Source organism: Anolis carolinensis, chromosome 4 (assembly GCF_035594765.1).
Source record: "Anolis carolinensis isolate JA03-04 chromosome 4, rAnoCar3.1.pri, whole genome shotgun sequence".
NCBI lineage: Eukaryota > Metazoa > Chordata > Lepidosauria > Squamata > Dactyloidae > Anolis > Anolis carolinensis.
Window position 1 is genome coordinate 154,874,614 of NC_085844.1, and position 20,237 is coordinate 154,894,850.

Sequence of the window (20,237 nt, forward strand, 5' to 3'; positions counted from 1 at the left end):
CATGTTAGACAACAAATTTGACAGAAAAAGTAGTTCAATACGCAGTAATGCTATGTAGTAATTACTGTACAGTATTTACAAATTTAGCACCAAAATATCACGATGTATTGAAAACATTGACTACAAAAATGCATTGGATAATCCAGAATGTTGGATAAGTGAATGTTGGATAAGTGAAACTCTACTGTATTGGGGTTGGTTGGAGCTACATGGATATATTAAAATAATCATCCAGCCATGTGCTTACCAAAATGTGATGCTAAAGAGTTACAGTAATCCAAGTCTGGTTTTTCATTGTATTTTTATCTGGAAAGAAGAATTGACTAATGTAGATCACATAAAGCTACTTCTTCATTCCTGTCAGTTAGTCATACAGTGCATGGAGTTATTGATTCCATTAAATGTAGCAACAATGTCAAATATAAGATAGAAAATTCCTTACAGTTCAGGAGCAAATGATCCCCAAAACTACATTTCACACCTTTTTTGAAGCTATTCTGAGTGTTTTTTCCCCCGCTGAAAAATGTGTTGATCATGCTGGGAGCCTCAGAAGGTCAGAGAGAATTGCAAAAGCCACACTATTATTCCCAATTCTGTTTTGACAGTTCAGATAACTGTTCAGATAAACCAAGTAATTACAGTGGAATTGTTTTCGTATTGCTAAACATAGTTTACATTTACATTCATAGTTTGTAACTGGCCTCAATCTAGAACAAACTGCTCATATTTAAATCTGATTTTAAGTCTGATTCAACTCAAAAATACAACATGCCAATTAATTTTGGTGTTGATTCAAAGAGCTGCACAACTTACTTTTTCTTCATGTAAGCCATCATATTTGTTCAGATGTAACTGATTTATCTCCATGAAATTGCTTGCTTAATTTTTTCAAGTTTTACAGTTGGATTTGTTTGGTCTACAGAACTTTATTTTGGGGTACTTAATGGGTGGAAATCATGCAGTTATTAGTTTCATGTCAGTGGCCAGGTTTACGTACAGCAGTAATCCAGGTTGTGATTTCCTGAATTCTGACTCCGTGTGTGTGTGTGTGTGTGTGTGTGTGTGTGTGTGTGTGTGTGTGTGTGTGTTTTCAGTCAGCTGCAAACCACAATTAGGAACTGTCATTTGTTTTTGATTATGCACTATTCCTTGTTTAAATTGTGGTTTGAAACCATGATAAAACGCAGAACCATTGATTATCCCTTAATTGTTTCTCCCTCTAACCACATTGAAACAAGAGCTAAGAAAATGGGAAGCAGAGAAACATATCAGAAGTGGCTTCATGTGATCTATGAACAACATGAACATGTCTTGTAGATCATAATTTAATGAGTAACCTTCCAAACATATGGACTAACCTATTTTAAAATTATCGTTGCTTTAAACATTGATGGTTAAAAATGTCTTGTCTCATTTTTAAAAATGAAAACTGACCAGGAATTGTGGTGAATGTTATATTTTGACTAAATTCACCAAATTCAACTATTTGTTTCTCATGCATGGTTCACTGATGTTGCATCTTGCAGTTAGGCTTAATAAGGACAAAACAGTTCTTGATGGAGCATACTAGAGACTTCTTGTATAAACAGCTATTGTCTTGATTATGAATTTTTTTATAGCAAGAGTGCGGAAAGTTTTCCCTTCTGGGGCCCCATTTTATAACTAACAGAATCCCCCAGGGGCCCATCTGAATGAAGCTCCTACTCACCATCTAAAATTGAAAACTTGTTTCATTTTTTAAAAGCTAAAACAGTTACAACCTGCCTCTTAGTTACACTGGGAGCAGCATTCAACTTTCAACTCTCATCATGGAGGATGGCACCCCACCTGCTTCATAGAAGCTAACCACTAGTTTACAGTAACCAAAGTATATAAGTTTGGAGTCAAACTTAGTCATACTTGGAGTCGAATCATTATAATCAATGGGATTTAAAGTACTGGGAGCGGTCAACCCCCTTGTTTAAACAGCTCCACTGACTGCCAATAAGTTTCTGGTCCCAATTCAAGATGTAGGTTATCACCTATAAAGCCCTAAATGGTTCGGGACCAGCCTATCTTCACGACTGCATCTTTCCCTACGAACCTGAGCAGTCTCTAAGATCTTCTGGGGAGGTTCTTTTCTCGCTCCTGCCCCATCACAGGCATGTCTGGTGGGGACGGTTTTGGCACCCCCAGCTCTAGAACTCCCTCCCCTGGGAGATTAGGTTAACACCAACCCTGTTCATCTTCCGTGAAGAACTAAAAAACGTTGATGTTTGGCTGTGCATTTGACTAGACAATCCCCTGAATACACCTGGCTCCAGTTAGGACATAAAATCTTGTCCTTGCACTTTACTATTGTCCTCTATCCAAAGACTATTCCCTATCTTACATTCTCACCCCTCCTCACTGAACTTATGCACTTTATCCATTAGCCCTATTTTCAAAAATGAATTGCACCAACCCACCCATCCATGCCTAGAAATTGACTTTATTTCAGGCTCAGGTTGTTAGTTTGAGATTGTTTTTATTTTGTCACAACTGCTATGCAGTTATAATTATTGGGGTTTTTTTGTGTACTCTGTGAATGCACACTAATGGAGAGACTGTGCCTGCGTGGGCTCCAACGGAAACTCTTCCAAGCTAAAAGTTTGAAATCCGTGCTTTCTCGGATCAAATGGTCAAGATGGCGGATGCCCTGGGGATGGAGATTAAGCAAACTTCGAAGACCGTCACGGATCCTGTTTTCAAGAGGGTCCAGACTCAAGCTCCCCCAGCCACGCTCTTGCCTTTTCTTCCCTACCTGTTGAACGTAATCCAGGCTTCCTGGAAAACTCCGTCCTCGATACCGCCCACCTCAAAGAAGATCGAGGCATGGTATCGCACAGATGACGAGGCTTTAGAATGGCTCAAACACCACCCCAACCCAAACTCGATGGTGGTCAAGTCTTCCCAATCTTCGGGCCGGCAATCTTACTCTCCGGCCGACAGGGAAGGAAAAAGATTCGATGCAGTAGGCCGTAAACTATATTCCAGCGCCCTTCTGTTATGTCGAATGGCGAACTACGGGGCATGCATGGGGGCATATCAACAAATTCTTTACCTTTCTTTACGAAGCTCTCCGAGGAGGACCGTTCTGTCCTCTCCACTCTCCAGCAAGAGGCAGACTCTCTAGCTCACCATCAAATTCAGATGGCAAAACATACAGGTGATACAGCTGGCAAAATGATCACTCATGCGGTGGCGATTAGACGACACACCTGGGTGCGATCCTCAGGCCTCTCCTCTTCTTCGAGACAGGTTATCGAAGACCTGCCTTTTGATGCCCTTGGCTTTTTTAATACGGGGACTGATGATAAATTAAAATCAAACCATGACTTCAAGATCCTCTCATCTAAGTGTGGAACCGACCAACCACACACTCAGCGAACCTCGTCGGGTTTGCTCTGTCCCACCATCCTCCACCTAAGCTTGCTAGTCTCCATTAGTGTGCATTCACAGAGTACACGAAGAAAAAGGACAGGATGCTTACCTGTAACCATATTTCTTCGAGTGTACTCTGAATTCACACAATCCCGCCCTTCCTTCCCCACGTGCAAACCTCTCCCTTTCTCGTCACCTTTGCGGTGTAGGAACTGGGGAGCGAGCGCCGAGGGCGGCCTTTATGCCCTCCGGGGAGAGGGGCAGGGTTACCACCAAATTTCAAACTTTTAGCTTGGAAGAGTTTCCATTGGAGCCCGCGCAGGCGCAGTCTCTCCATTAGTGTGCATTCACAGAGTACACTCGAAGAAACATGGTTACAGGTAAGCAACCTGTCCTTTTTATTCTGTTTTATGACATCATGTATGTATTTTAATGTGTTTAGATTTTATGATGTTCACTGGTCTCGTCCCCATGTAAGCCGCTCCGAGTCCCCTTGGGGAGATGGAGGCGGGGTACAAAAATAAAGTTGTTGTTGCTGCTGCTGCTGCTGTTGTTGTTGTTATTATTACTGTTGATTATCTCTAGTTAGACATATAGATTGTATATGTTAGATATTTTTGCCCTTAAACATTTTTATATATATCTTCTCTTGCAGCTCTATCCAGGAGCAATTCTTGAAGTGTGCGGATGAAAATTGGGGAGGTTCCCTCAAGTTCAGGGTGAGTGTAATTGTAACAAATGCTGCATTTTGTTTCCTGCTTCAAAACGTGTCAGAAAAATGTAAACCCTTTTATATCTAAATTGTTTGTATAGCTCTCAAAGTAAAGTCCCATCCTTCTGTGGGTATATATAGCTCCAGAACCGCTAGTTTTGCAATTCCCAGCTGATAGAAAAGGGAAATGGAAAACATGTATTGACAGAGGAAAGGTTGCAAATAGAGAGAAGGAAAATACTGTTAACAAAAGCCATTAAAATTGCAGCATTTTCCTCTGATTTGTTTGTAAAGATTAAACTTTAGTATAGTGAAATGTTTCTCTCCCCTTTCAAATCCCAGTACACAAAAGTTCACAATGAGTGCACAAAGCTATTACTCCTCAACCTTCATTTAAAATTAAATAGGCCTAGAAACACGAAACAGTTTGTAAACTGCACAGATGTTCAGCATTTCAAAAAGTTTTCTCAGGAGCACTGCAATATTAACATTTCTTTGCAATATAACATTGGATGAACTGCAAGCATCTTAAAAACTAGCAACTGGAGAGGAAGGGAGGTATAAAAATTGATTTAGCAAGTGAAGTGAGAATTGGGTTGCTATTTTAACCCAAAAAGCAGAATACAGTAAGTTTTCAGCTTTTTTGGTGGCAAAGTCATTATTGTGATTGTCAGTCAATAAATTGTGTAATCGCTATATCCTCTGCAAAATGTCAGATTTACTTTATAATGTTTTCCACCCACTCTGTTTCTGGATTCCCTTCTTGGAATTATAACTTCAAAAAGATGGAAAAATATTGTTTTCTTTAAGCAAGGCCATTGAATGTTTGCTTTTTGTACCTGGCAGATAACTTACTTCCTAATGGAAATGGGGTTGGCAAATCTTGCTTGTGAATCTGTAGCTAAGGAGAGAGGCAGAGGAAAGATTGAGGGGGAAATTCCACATAGTCACCTGAATTTTCCCTTCGTCATAAACTTCCATTATATATATGAGCACTATATATATACTGCAGTTCTACTTTGAAAGAAAGATTGAGTTGCTAGCCTAATAGCTATATGAGGTTTTGTTCATTTGTTTGTTTTTATTGGGTTTGTATATGCATATTTGGATATAAACGGCTTGCCATCATCCAATTTCAGCCATTCCAACTCTTGCATTCCTTCCTTGATGCTGTCCCTAACAACTCCAAGGCTATGTTAAAAGAGCTCCATAGTGCTGAGCTATTCTGCTGATAATACTGGATATTGGCTGTCTTAGCGGGCATACGATAAAAAAACACCAAGCATTTGACTGAGAAATGGACAATGGCTTCTGAGGTTGACATAAGGAGATTGAGAAAAAATGGCAGAAGTAATCCATGCACACGCAATTATATGTATGTAAGCAAGGAATAAAGATGAGACGGATGCATTATTGTGGAAACATGTGTTATATTTTCAGAAATATATATATATTTTTTTGCTTAACATACAGATTTTATTACACTTATCCTGTTTAACATCTTCTTGATCCGGATTAGCCTTCAGCAATTTCCTAGTGAAAACTACTGCATTGGTACTATATTTGTTTCCTGCATGTCGCTTCAATGGCTTTTATAGAATGTGAGGCTGAATGAAGGTCATCCTGCCGCTTTGGAAAATGGGAGTATTTTTAGGTTGTATTGAACTGTGTGGCCTTTTATTGTCAAAACTTTCACTGCCAACATTTTAGTTCATTCTTGCATGATAGGGCCCACTATAATTTTTGTCCCTTAATCTATATATATAAAAGAGTGATGGCATCACGGCAATTCACAAAACAACAAAAGTACAGGCCCCCCCAACCCCAAAATTTGACAACACAACCCATCATCCACGCCTCAAGGTTGATACAACAAAAAGAAAAGAAAAATAAAGTCCTAATTAGAGGGAGAGCAATAATTTTTTTTATCCAATTGCGGCCAGTTTAGAGGGCTAATCTCTGCCCACTTGGTTGCCTAGCAACCAAGGGACAGCCAGGATTCAGTTAGGGGACAGGCAGATTTAGGCCTCACTTAGGCTTCTTCCACAGATTATCTAATTTGCACTGGATTATATGGCAGTGTAGACTCAAGGCCCTTCCACACAGCTATATTACCCATTTATAATCTTATATTATCTGCTTTGCACTGGATTATCTTGACTCCGCACTACCATATAATCCACTTCAGTGTGCATTTTATACAGCTGTGTAGAAGGAGCCTCATATAATCCAGTTCTGAGCAGATAATATAAGATTAGAAATATACAGTACAGTCTCACTTATCCAATGTAAACAGGCCGGCAGGATAAGTGAATATGTTGGATAATAAGAAGGGATTCAGGAAAAGCCAATTAAACATCAAATTAGGTAATCGTTATACAAATTAAGCACCAAAACATCATATTATACAACAAATTTGACAGAAAAAGTAGTTCCATGCGCAGTAATGCTGTGTTGTAATTACAGTAGAGTCTCACTTATCCAACACTCGCTTATCCAACGTTCTGGATTATCCAACGCATTTTTGTAGTCAATGCTTTCAATATATCGTGATATTTTGGTGCTAAATTCATAAATACAGTAATTACTATATAGCATTACTGTGTACTGAACTACTTTTTCTGACAAATTTGTTGTCTAACATGATGTTTTGGTGCTTAATTTGTAAAATCATAACTTAATTTGATGTTTAATAGGGTTATCCTTAATTCCTCATTATCCAACATATTCGCTTATCCAACGTTCTGCCGGCCCGTTTATGTTGGATAAGTGAGACTCTACTGTACTGTATTTACAAATTTACCACTAAAATATCACAATGAATTTAAAACACTGACTGCAAAAACATTGATTATGAAAAGGCAGACTGTGTTGGATAATCCAGAACATTATATAAGCGAATGTTGGATAAGTGAGATTCTTCTTTAATATGAAATAATTACTGGGATAGAATAATGCAGAACAATATAATCTCTAAAACCAGGACAGTAAATAAACAGGGGAATCCCACACAGGAAACAATCAGGGCCAGCTAACACCTCCCAACAAAGTATTCCCATCATCAAAATCAGGCAAATCCTCTGTTTTCTCAGGGCCACAGACAGTAGAAGCACATAAAATATTGCAAACAACACCACTCTGAAAACAAGGGAATTCCAGACAGGAAACAATCAGGGCCAGTTAACACCTCCCAACAAAAAATTCACTCAGGGAGGAAACAGCCAGGCTTTAAAGCTGCAAGGCCATTACATCCTAATCATTTTTCCTAATTGCAGCATTCATACTTGCCTCCAACAAACAAAAAAACCCAATCAGAAATATTGTATATTCACAACCTTTAGGAAATAATATCCCCTGATGGCGCAGCGTGTTAAAGCGCTGAGCTGCTGAACTTCTGGACCGAAAGGCCACAGGTTTGAATTGGGGGAGCGGAGAGAGCCCCCACTGTTAGCCTCAGCTTCTGCCAACCCAGAAGTTCGAAAACATGCAAATGTGAGTGCATCAATAGGTACTGCTCCGGCGGGAAGGTAACGGCGCTCCATGTAGTCATCCCACATGACCTTGGAGGAGTCTACGGACAACGCCGGCTCTTCGGCGTAGAAATGGAGATGAGCACCAACCCCCAGAATTAGACATGACTGGACTTAATGTCTGGGGAAAACCTTTACCCTTGACCTTAACTACCACCAATTCCTCAATACTTTATTTCCCATACCACCATACTTCACCACAGCAACGCGTGGCCGGGCACAGCTAGTGAGTATTATAAAGTTGTAGCATCCGTTGGCTGTGTTGTATGAGCTTGTAATAACACTTATAATGGTTGTTCATTCTATGCTGCCTGTGAGTATAATCTTTACAACAGAGGCCACTGAAATATAGTTGCTTATTATGCTGGATACCATTCTGTTCCAGTATGGGAAGGAAGTAGTTAGCTTTTCAATAAAATCTGGCCAAATGAAAGTTACCGATTTATGAAAACCTAAAGAAAGGGATACAGATTAATGGAATCACTGCAGAACGAGTGATCACAGATAAGTAGTCTTAAAAGTTCCATCCACAACACTATTCTCTTTTATTATTCTTATAGGTCCACTTTTCTATCTGTAATAAATACATCTTGACTAAAACTTGCCAGTTAAATAAATACCCTATTAATTGATTTGTAATTTTTATATAATCTTGCTTTATACTGTCTTTAATTTTGAGAATGTATTATATTCCCCCACACAATATTAAGTTATTAACAGATAAAATGCATTAGTGCTAATAAAATTATAGAAGTGAATGTAATTTATTTGGTGATCTCATCATAATATGATTAAATAATCTCCTGTGAAATATCAGAAACATTTCAGTCTTTTCAGCTTGACCTTGGAAGTACAGTTTGCACACCAATAAAGAAACCTGGTTAAGCTTACAGTTCATTCTGCTTGGATATACAATATGTGGGTGGCAGGAGGACCAGGTAGTTATAATTTGCCCCAAATCCCAATAGGAATTCTTGGCCATGTTGCCAAAATTATCTTGAACTAGGAATGGGTAACTGTAGTCTTCAGGATATATTTTTTTTGGACTTCAGCTTCTGCCAACTCTCCCAGTTGGCCATACTTGTAGACCAAAGCAGTTCCCCAACGTAAAACACTGTAAAAAAATTCCCATGATTTTAATCTATTCCTGTATGATATGAGTTTCTTGCTCATTTTAACCTATGAATGTATTGTTACTCTCTCAAGAGCCTAATGAATAAACTCTCATTCATTGTGGAAATTGTGCTTTTATCCCACATTACAGTTCTTCCTTTTCTTAAAATCTTTCTCATTCTCGGATAACTTCCCATATTAACAGTGTCTTAACAGAAAATGAAACAGAAGCAGACAGTCTCCTCATTTCCCCCCTTAATCCAAACAGTGTCTCTATTCATCTTCACTTGATTTAGAATGCTGGAAGTGCTGCAATATTTCTTATAGTTTAAGTTGACAGAAAACTTGGAAATACTGGTGTTAGACCTTTCTTTTCCTACCCTCCTGCCTGGTTTTGTCCTTAGGCATAGTTAGATCTGCCCTCTCTAGCGTCATTGCAGAAGCAAGACCAGAATGTGCCTACAGACAAGTGTCTTTTAGTTGAGCTCAGCACAATAGTTACATGCACTACCAAGTTCTCAGTTCATTAATCAGCCAAGCAATTTGCAACTTACCTGAACAACATAAAGGTGGTCCCCAGGCAAGCAACTTAGTGATATATAGGTCTGCCAGTACAAGTTTCCTGATGTTACCAGTCTGCTTTCACCGTTTCTGGTCCAAGGCTGGCAGCAATGACAATGACATGTTCTCTCATGAGGCAACAATGCATACACTGTGGCTGCTTCATGGGGCCCTTTGTTGCCAAGAAGAAAGATATGGAAAATAGTCATGTATCAGAACAGGTGATGGGACAGCCATGCCTTTAAAACCATCTGGGTAATGTTGGGCTCAGTTTCACTCAGACCAATTTTGTATAAAACTGTAAGCTTTGGTCCTAACAATAATCCAGTGATACTTATTCTTTTCCTATTTGCTTGAAGTAGATTGTGTCTGCTTCTTTCATGAGGAGTCATCATCTATAAAATGTACTTTGGAGGAATCACATGCAGAGAATAAAATGTCAGCAAGGCATCTAGCATTTCCTCAGATCACACAATCATTTAAGCTTATACCACTTGTTGCTGGGCTGTCTGTATCAATTTATTGGTACATCTAGAGTGCCACAAAATACTTATTTTCAGGGGTTTATATATATTTAGAATAACTTTATTTATTTATTTTATTATAGCTTTTGTCAGGAGTGACAAGCCCAAACTTTTCAGGGGACTGCAGATCAAGGTGTGTACTGATTTTGTTTGGTTTCTCGGTGTTTTCTAATTCAACCCCTTCAGATATGTCCTTGTATAAAAGATAACAGTACAAAAGTTAGGTCAGGTAGACAGAAAATAGTACTGGAATGTACCTGGTTCACCTGTAAATTATTGATTGACATTATTATAAGAAGGACAACAATATTAAATTCAAACATGTATCTTCAATTCATTCTATTAAAATCTATTTGATGGTATGAATGAACTCAGTTCTTGCATAGAATAATAATTCCAAAATTATGATCTAGTTGTTGGGGAACAGGACTCTTCAAACTCTCTAAGCTACAGACTTCTACACATTAATTTGCAAGGTAATTGGCTTCTTTCTTGGCCATAGATAGCCAGCAATATAGAGATTCTGGAATCTCGATGAATTGCCAGTCTCTGAAACAGAACAAAAAAAATTGATGGGCCCAAAGTTCAGTATAACACGAAACACCCACACTTAACATCTCCCTCTCACAGGAGAAAAGACCAGAGTTCCAGGAGCTGGTGTTGCCACTGGCTTTGTTGAGATTTAGGAGGAATCAGAATAGAATCCCTTTCAATGATCTCTTTAACAGAATCATAAGAGTTGAATGGGACCTCCGTGCAAAATCTCAAACTAAAGCATCCCCAACAGGTAGCTCTCCAGAGAAGGAGATCTCACCACCTCCCTCTGCAGGTGGATCTATTTCCAAACCACTCTTACTTTAGAGTTGAATATGCAAAGAAAGGTTGCCTGTGTGTATAAATGTCTCAGATTTAACTACTTCAGGATAAGGAATAAATGGCAGAAAATGGTTTCTTCTTGTCATATGATATAGCATACTTTCTTGGAGAATAGCAGCTTTTTTCAATATGACTATTGATCTTTCCTGCTCAAAGAATAACCCTTATTTTATATGTAATGGCAATATTCCAAGTTATGGTTGGATCTACCTTTTCACTCTAGATCGTGTTTTCTGCAGTCAAGTCTAGGGTTGGAGCAGCTAATACAGCTTTGGACACATTCAAAGAAATACTGCATTGTTTTATTGCAGTATATTCTTAATTCCATGCCACAGCAATTAATTCAGCTTGGACGTGATATATGAACAGCTATGTTATACTACATTAGTTTTGGATGGGGGGGGGGGTGTATGGGGATGTTTATTGAGGATTAGGCAGTAACCTGAAGTTTATCTTTCTCTCTAGTATGTACGTGGCTCTGACCCTGTACTCAAACTATTGGATGATGCTGGGAACATAGCTGAAGAGCTGAGCATCCTTAAGTGGAATACAGACAGCGTGGAAGAATTCCTAAGTGAAAAGCTGGAACGACTCTAAGATCTCTCCCCCCCCCCCCTCTTGTATTAAATACTTTATTTTTCACATCGTTTTTCATCATGGTAATCTTCTCTGACAAAGTGTGATAAACTCCGGAAATCATTCCAGCTTCTGCATTAATTTTAAAGCTATCCACTATTGTGTGATACTCCACATCTTTTAATTAGAAGCAGAAGCTTCATGTATACCACATTTGACAAATTGGCAGGCTGAACAAATGGCCTGTCGTAGTACATCTCAGCTCATCTTGGTAGATGGAGATCATTAATGAAGCTCTTTGAGACAAATGTAATACAAATACTGAAATTTGTTATAATTTGGCCTCTTTTTTGTTTTAATCAGCCCTTTTTGTTAGCACCCAATAACTGAGAAGATTACTGTGCTCTTTTTTATATGCTGTTGCTCTTTGTACAGTGATGGGAAGTTGGAACCAAATAAGATGTATTTTGTTTCCCAAAGCGATGTCTCCTAGCATTCTCTGCATTTTGTATTTCCCAGCAGTCCTTTTTATAGAATCGTTATATACAAATTCATAATGAATGCTTGCTCTAAAGAAAAAATCTTGCTCATTTGAAAGAACTCATGATCTGGATTGATTGGAGGATGCCAGCAAAATACTCTTTAATGATGACTACATGTAAAGCCTTTAACAAAAGGCATGTGTAGGTCTGATGTCAGATGTACTTTTGTTAAATCCTTTTGCTTTGATTCAGCAGACATGAGTTCAGTGGAGGGGAAAATATTAGCAAGCACAATAAACCTGCTTCACAGAATCTGTAGCCAGTGTCTCATTCAATCAATACATCACAGCAAAATATTTGAAGGAAAACTGTTTTACAAACTAGATTTGGACAAAGTGTGCTCTTGATATAAACCAATTTATTCAATTGGTTTATTTGGCAAAAGAAGGGTATCTATCAACATAGACTTATCTCCTAATATGCAATCTAATTTTATGCAATTACAATTTTCATAAACAAACATAATAGATATAACAGCAAAAAGGCAGATAAGCCATAACAATGGACTCTATTCAGTAGGTCATTGTATCATATAAGAAATTACACATTCTCCAAAGCAGGACCTCTTAAACTTTTCCACTTGCGACTGCTTTCCACCTGAGAAATGTTTACATGACCCCAGATATATAAGTGCATTAAACAGGTACTGAAACCAAATCAGCATTTGCAAAGCTTACTAAATATGCTGCTTTTCCTTTTAAGTGATCATAGAATTAGAAAACAATAAGAGTTAGAAGAGACTGCATGGGACATCTAGTCCAACCCACTACCATGCAGGAAAAGAATGATCAAAGCACCCCTGAGAGATGGCATCCCTGGCAGAATGATCTACAGCTTAGAGCATTTTTACAAAGTCTACTGAAAGCTGCATCTTGTTAACAGATTCATGTAAATGTGTGGTCAGAAACCTTTTATTGTTTCCAAGTCTTTTGTGACCCCGACATTGAGCTAAGGGCGCCCCACTTAGGGTTGGGACCCATTGTTTAAGAAGCAGTACTATAAAGAACCATGTAAGGTATTTTTTTTTCTCCTCTGTAAGACTACATGGCACAAAACTTCATAATGACTTTGATGAAATACATTTCATCATATAGCAGAGATACAGGTTGAATATCCATTATCCAAAATTCTTGGAATCAAAAGCATTTCAAATTTTGGGTTTTTCTGGATTTTGGAATATCTGTATTTATATATAATTTGCTTTTTTCAAACCCTTCAAGGTTCTTGAACTGCTAGTTTGCCCTACCCACACCTGCCCATACAACTCCCTCACAGTCATGACAGTGCTCTTTGCATGACTGGGGATGGGGGAAGAGTGAAAATGAAAATGTGAGATATATAGTTGGGGGGGGGGGAGTATTTAGTCAGATACCAATTGTACAAGTTCTCCCACTTAAAAAGATGAGAGAGGCCTGTAATTGACATCATAGGTAGACCTCAACTATGAGAGACAACATGAGAAAACACATCCAGAAAATCACATTGTCTGATTTTTCATGAATTTATTTGCACCTTCAAGAGCCCTGTAGAGGCTACGTGGATTATTCTCAACATGCCTAAGATGCCTAAGAGGGACCCATTTTTAACAACAGAAAATGAGCCCATGTCACTTCTAGTTTCAAAAAAAGGATTCTGTTGGGCATAGATTGGCTTAAGGAATTCCAAATGTAGCAATTCCCTCAATTTCAGGATATTTCAAGCACAGTATATTTTATGTGCAGTTTATTTTTACCCTGGAAGGCCACAGGGACAGCCCACTGACCAGTTTGCCCACTCAAGAGCTAAATAAAATGAAAATGCACACTCCTAGTCTAAGGTACACCTTGCTTTTAATATCAAATAAAGAGTTCTGTCAGCTTGGACAATTGCCCAGAAGGTACAATTCTGCTTGTAAATTATTTATGCATCATTGATATGGTCCAGAATTTCTGTAGACCCAAATAAGTCACCCAGTTAATTGGAAGTTCAGCAGTCTCCATTTATACTACTGGAGAATTAAATATGACCTTAAAAAGTCATTATTGCCCTTACTTTTCCATGAGAATAATGCAAAATTAAGAATTGCTTTTCTGGAAAGGCTTAGTACCTGATTGCTGATCATTGCCATCCATCTGATGACTGTACTATATAATCAAAATGTTCATGATCACTTGTGTTTGTTCGGCATTTAACTGTTGTGCAGTCATTTTAGGAAGGGTAGTTTTTCTGGGTCGTGCATTAATCTCCTTTGCTCTTTTTTATGACAATCCCCATATATTACAATTTTTCAAAAACTGATTAAGTATAAGTTTGCTTTAATTTTTCAAAAAAACGTTTCTTTTTCAAATTCCAATTACAGCAATTGCTCATGCATATCTTCAATTACTAGGTGTTCTGACTACAGTGCACATACCATTCAGTGCTCACAGTTAAACATTTTTAACGGTATGATATCAAGGTATTCGCACCTGATGTTCAAGCAAAGATGTGTGCTTCTTCAAAAACCAGCAACAACAGTCTGCAGCTCCTTAACATATTTTATGGGTTACTTTCCCCTAAAGCAATCAACCCAAGAAGCTTTGGACTGGATCCAGATGTAGATGTATTTGGATATGCAATCACACAGACTGTTATTTATTATTAAATTATTTCTCACACCCCACTTTTCCTATTTATTTGGAGTGGCTTAAAGATACCTTAGATATTCTGCGGCATTTGGAAGAAAGTATTCTGAGAAAGCTCACTCTGCATATTGGATCCAACTCAATAATGAAACTACTAAAGGAAAGCATGATGTTTCTTTTTCTCAGATTTTTTGAAAAGTATAAAATAGGGAATTTTTATGTAGGCCAAATCCTTTAGTTTTATACAATAGCCAATACCAGCATCCTATATGACTTCTTGCTTAATGTTATTTTGCACGTTGCTAGTTATGTAGAATTGGAGCTAAGAAACCCAGCTACTGAATTGCAAAGATGCAAGAGCACCTGATTTACATTAGTGGCCAATGTGTGGTTTTTTTCAGGAGTAATACAATGTGCATCAGACTTATTGTGTATTGGGAGCTTTGCCTAGAGATGGGAAGGCCTGGAAAAAAACTTGAAAAATAACGGAAAAAAACAACAATTGGGTATTTTCCAGGCCTTTCCATCTCTAGCTTGACCACATAATAACATAATAGCAGTCCTATACACAATAGGAATGTTGCGGAGCTGCCCAATCCTAATTCCCGGAAGTGTAAATTCACTTATGAAAGTGCAACATCACAACAAGATCCTGTCTGATAACTTACTTCGCATCCTACAGATGTAAAAAAAAGATCAAATTCAAGGAGCAATCCATTCTGTCTGAAAAAAATTAAGTGGATTCCTTCACCCTCCACCCCGGAAGCACAACTTTGTATTGGCATGACAAAGTGCTGGGTCCAAATGTATTGTAGTCAAAAGATGCCCATTTATATCCATGGAACTTGGGCCAATTTAAAATCCTTATTGATTTCAGTCAGCCCAGCCTACAGAGTTAGGCTCTAACCCAGCATATTAAAGGTAAAGGTTTCCCCCTGACATTAAGTCTGGGGGTTGGTGCAAATCTCCATTTCTAAGCTGAAGAGCTGGTGTCCGTAGACACCTCCAAAGTCGTGTGGCTGGCATGACTGTATGGAGCACCGTTACCTTCCCGCTGGAACAGTACCTATTGATCTACTCACATTTGCATCGAACTGCTAGGTTGGCAAAAGCTGGGGCTGACAGCAGGAGCTCACCCTGCTCCCTGGATTCAAACCGCCAACCTTTTGGTCAGGAAGGTCAGCAGCTCACCGGTTTAACCCGCTGCGTCACCGGGGGCTTCAACCCAGCATATCGTGTCTCCTTAAAGTAGGATAATCCCTCTCCACTACGTTTTAAATCTTTCAAGGGCTATCCTGAGGAAGATGGAAGAATTATCCACAGGGTAGCCCTGCCTTATTGCAATCTTGCTCACTGATAATAGGAGCTGGAAAACATTGTCCTTGTGTTTTAATCAGCAGCTCCTTCAATGTGGCTGCTGGCTATTAAAGTGGGCCAGGGTTTGTTGGGCCATTAGATGTCACTTAGTTATATGTAACTAAGTAGCCAATGTAGAATAGCAATATATATTCCAGATCTAAAGCGTAATTAATATATAATTAATATTATAATTAATTAATACTCCAGAAGATAGCAGCAGAATTCAAAACGATCTTAACAGATTAGAGAGATGATCAGCCAAAACTAACAAAATGAAGTTCAACAGGGACAAATACTACACTTAGGCAGAAAAAATGAAATGCAAAGATACAGAATGGGGGACGCCTGGCTTAACATCAGTACATGTGAAAAAGATCTTGGGAGTCCTCGTGGACAACAAGTTAAACATGAACCTACAATGTGATGCGGCGGCGGCAAAAAAAATAAACAATGGGATTTTGGCCTGCATAAATAGGAGTATAGTGTCTACATTGTCTAGATCCAGGGAAGTGCTGCTACCCCTCTATTCTGCCTTGGTCGTATCATACCTGAAATACTGTGTCCAATTCTGGGCACCACAATTGAAGGGAGATGTTGACAAGCTGGAATGTGTCCAGAGGAGGGCGACTAAAATGATCAAGGGCCTGAAGAGCAAGCCCTATGAGGTGCGGTTTAAAGAGCTGGGCATGTTTAGCCTGCAGAAGAGAAGGCTGAGAGGAGACATGGTAGCTATGTATAAATATGTGAGAGGAAGTCACAGAGAGGAGGAGCAAGCTTGTTTTCTGCTGCCCTGGAGACTAGTACGCAGAACAACGGCTTCACACTACAGGAAAGGAGATTCCACCTGAATATTAGGAAGAATTTCCTCACTGCGAGAGCTGTTCAGCAGTGGAACTCTCTGCCCCGGAGTGTGGTGGAGGCTCCTTCTTTAGAGGCTTTTAAGCAGAGGCTGGATGGCCATCTGTCAGGGGTGCTTTGAATGTGATTTTCCTGCTTCTTGGCAGGAGGTTGGACTGGATGGCCCACAAGGTCTCTTCTAACTCTATTATTCCATGATTCTAATATATAATATGGACAGAAAGGTAAATGATCTTGAGTAATATGTAAGATGAATATAAGATCCAAACAGCAAAATTTACTCCCAAACTTTCCCCCCAGATTGGCACTCATGGATTGGATACAGAGGAACAGTTAGTAAAGTTCCGTTCATATTGAGGGAAGAGGGCAGGTGAAGCATTTGTATTTCTACTTGAAGCCCCTGCGTCTCCTGAAAAACCATACTGAAGCAGTGTGGGTGTCCCAGGAGAAACACCAAAGGTGACACGAGGCTTGCAAGAGAAAGCCGTAATTGGGAAATATTGTCTCTGCACTGTTTTTCTAGTGGGAGCCTCTCTTGAATCCTAGTGTCTTCTGTGAATGAGAGGAATTTTTCAATTGACAGAATAGCCAGTATGAAACCAACCCATTGTAAATAAGCATTGGGAGGAAGGGCAGAATTTTGTATGCACGAAGGAACATTCACACTAAAGGGTTTCATCTAATAAAACAACATCTGGCTCATATGTAGAAAACAGCCCATTTGGGCAAAGAAGGAATGGCTGCTGACATGTTGAATGTAATGGAGTTAATTCACACTGGACATTCAGTGCAGGAATTAAATAGTTTTCCTGCAGAGAGTAATAAATTAATGGCAGGCAAATCTTGGATACTTCTAAATGGTAATATATCGTTTGGCAAATGTATAGAAATCTAAATGGATTGTATTAATGGCTAGGCTAAGAAAACACTCTATTCCTAAAGCAGAAAGAGTAAGTAGTGCCCTTGCCTGCAAAGAGTACCCTGTAAAGGCTCAAAAACAGAGCATGTGGAAAAATCTTTGTGTCTCAGTGCTCCACAATTTGAACATGAGCCAACAATGTGCTACGTCAGGTAAAACAGCCAATGGCATTTGGCCTGCATTAAAAGGAGCATAGAGTTTAAATCAAAGAAAGTAATGGTGCCTCTCTTTGGTCAGACCTCACCTGGAATACTGTGTCCAATTCTGGGCACCACAATTTAAAAGAGATATTGACAAGCTGGAAGGTGTCCAGAGGAGGGCAACTAAAATGATCCAAGGTCTGGATACCATGCCCTCTGAGGAGCATCTTAAAGAACTGGGAATGTTTAGCCTGCAGAAAAGAAGGATGAGCAGAGACGTGATAGCCATGTTTAAATATCTGAAAGGATATCACAAGGAAGTCAGGTGCAGGCTTTTATTTCTTCTGCCCTGGGGACTGGGGATCTCATCTCATGAGGAATTTTAGTGCCCCAGTTGAGTGATGGAGCCCCACTCTGCCCATCACACAATGTAGCCTCACTTCTGACGGGACTCTGTTGCTCAGCTGGGGTGGCAGCATCCTAGGCCAACACGGGAGCCCCCCTGTGTTCCATTTGGGGACAAGCTGCATGGCAACACTTCCCATGTGTGATGGGGAAGCATCACTGCTGGCCAGGAGGGGCACAGAGAGCCACTATTGCCACGGGGGCTGGTGAATCAGCACGGGGGACTTCATCAATGTGATGACATTCTAAGACTCAAAGCAACAGGTTCAAATTACAGGACAGGAGTTTCCACCTGAACATTAGGAAGAACTTCCTGCCCATAAAAGCTGTTCAACAGTGGAACTCTTCAACTCAGAGTGTGGTGGAAACTCCTTCTTTGGAGGCTTTCAAACTGAGGCTGGATGGCCACCTGTCGGGTGATTTGATTGTGCTTTTCCTGCATAGCAAGAGCTTGGACTGGATGGATCCAACTCTATGATTCTATGATCTAAAGCGGAATAAAGTAAGTAGGTTAAGGAGCAATTAACTGCTCTGCTAGAACACCCATAAACTAAAATTGATGTTATCCCACTCTGTCAAATAGTGGGACTAGTCCTTATCTTGTTGTTTTTAAAAATTATTTATATGTTTATTATCCCAGTTTAAGATTCAAGGTGGCTTAACGAGTAAAACAAGCACAGTTAAAAATTAACAGCATGCAAAAGCTAAAAAGCAATTAAATGGCCATAACGTTAAAACCAGTTACAATGAATTAAAAACAACAGCAACAAATCAAGATTCAGCACATTATACAAGGTCTGTTTCCCCTGAAAAATCAATTCTCAAAGGCCTGCAGGAGTCAAATGGGTTTTACCTGACTGAGGAAATATAGGAAGGAGGATGTCAGTCTAGACTTTCTTTAACAACCTCTCTCCTGTTTCCAGAAGGGTAAAGGTATATTAAGCTTACAATACAAACAGCAAAAGACTATAAAATGTACTGCATCATAAATTTACGCAAGAATAAATCTGTTAGTCTATACTACACATATTCCTGAGGGTGCCACAAAACTCTTTGATATTTCAACCCATTGTTTCTAATACACACTGTGATTCCCAGCATTATGTGCTATTACAAAGTTGCTCTAGCACCCACAGTTATATTTTGGTATGGTTTTTTTTAATTCAGGAAATTTGCTTAAATTTCTAATGTGGATGCTACAGATTGGAGGCTTTCAAACAGAAGTTAGATGATCACCTGTCAGGGGATTTAGCTGAAGATTCCCACATTATCAGGAGGTTGAGCTAGATACACTGAGATTCCTCTCCAATGCTATGGTTCTACAACTGATCCGTTGCTGGTATGGGACTATAGAAACATTTATAATTCTGACTGAAGTCTAATATGCCTACACGGACACATTCAGTGAATGGTTTCCGCTTCAAAAACATTCATCAAGAAAGAGAAATGTATGCCGACCATTATGTTTCAGATGCCCAGGCCCCACAGAAGCGTAGCTGTACATTCCCTTTCAGAGTGACTGTTTCTAATCCGCACACACTACATCTCACTAATGCTCTCATTACATGAGTTGCATTAGTCACAGAGCATCTGGTTTTATGGCTCTCCATTCCCCAAACCCATGGCCTCGATGTGCACACACAGGTGGGTCCTGCAACCCAATACTCCGCATGCTGCTAATGCTTTACGGGCTCTGTTCACCGAGGAATTACCTTAATGGCGTGTGAGGATTTCAGTTGCACAGCTGCAGTGTTTAGCAGTACAACATAAATGGTAGGGAGCCACCTTTGTTCTGACAGAAGAGCCTTGGAAAGATCTTGAGGTTTAAGATGACATCCCTCCAAAATCGTGCTCAGACGCTGGCAGGAATCAAGAGCGCGTCAGCTTTACTGGAAGTGACAGGAAAGGGTTGTTAATGGCCTCTCCTGATTTCAGCTCAGCAATTCTGTTCTGAGATAAATTTCTCTATCTGCTTGGGACTGAGCCTAGGTTGCCAACATAAAACTGTAGCTTTCGACATAGTGTGTTAAAAGCTCAAAGAAACTGTAAATCAAGGCAGACCTTTCTGCAGCTTAATCCTTCCTTCAGTGCAAAGTGGTGGGATTTCCTGGAGAGAA

General features: G+C 39.4%; 1 protein-coding gene across 1 annotated transcript in view; it reads left to right on the top strand.

Annotated features, from left to right (window-relative positions):
- Positions 1-12,088, top strand: part of selenof (selenoprotein F) — a 48,355-nt gene extending 36,267 nt beyond the window's left edge. Inside the window, exons 3-5 of the mRNA XM_008109292.3 lie at positions 4,058-4,121; positions 9,926-9,975; positions 11,184-12,088. Coding sequence (XP_008107499.2) covers positions 4,058-4,121; positions 9,926-9,975; positions 11,184-11,315 — 246 coding nt within the window. The 3' untranslated portion in view covers positions 11,316-12,088. The remainder of the gene's footprint in view (positions 1-4,057; positions 4,122-9,925; positions 9,976-11,183) is intronic.
- The last annotated feature ends 8,149 nt before the right edge of the window (positions 12,089-20,237 follow it).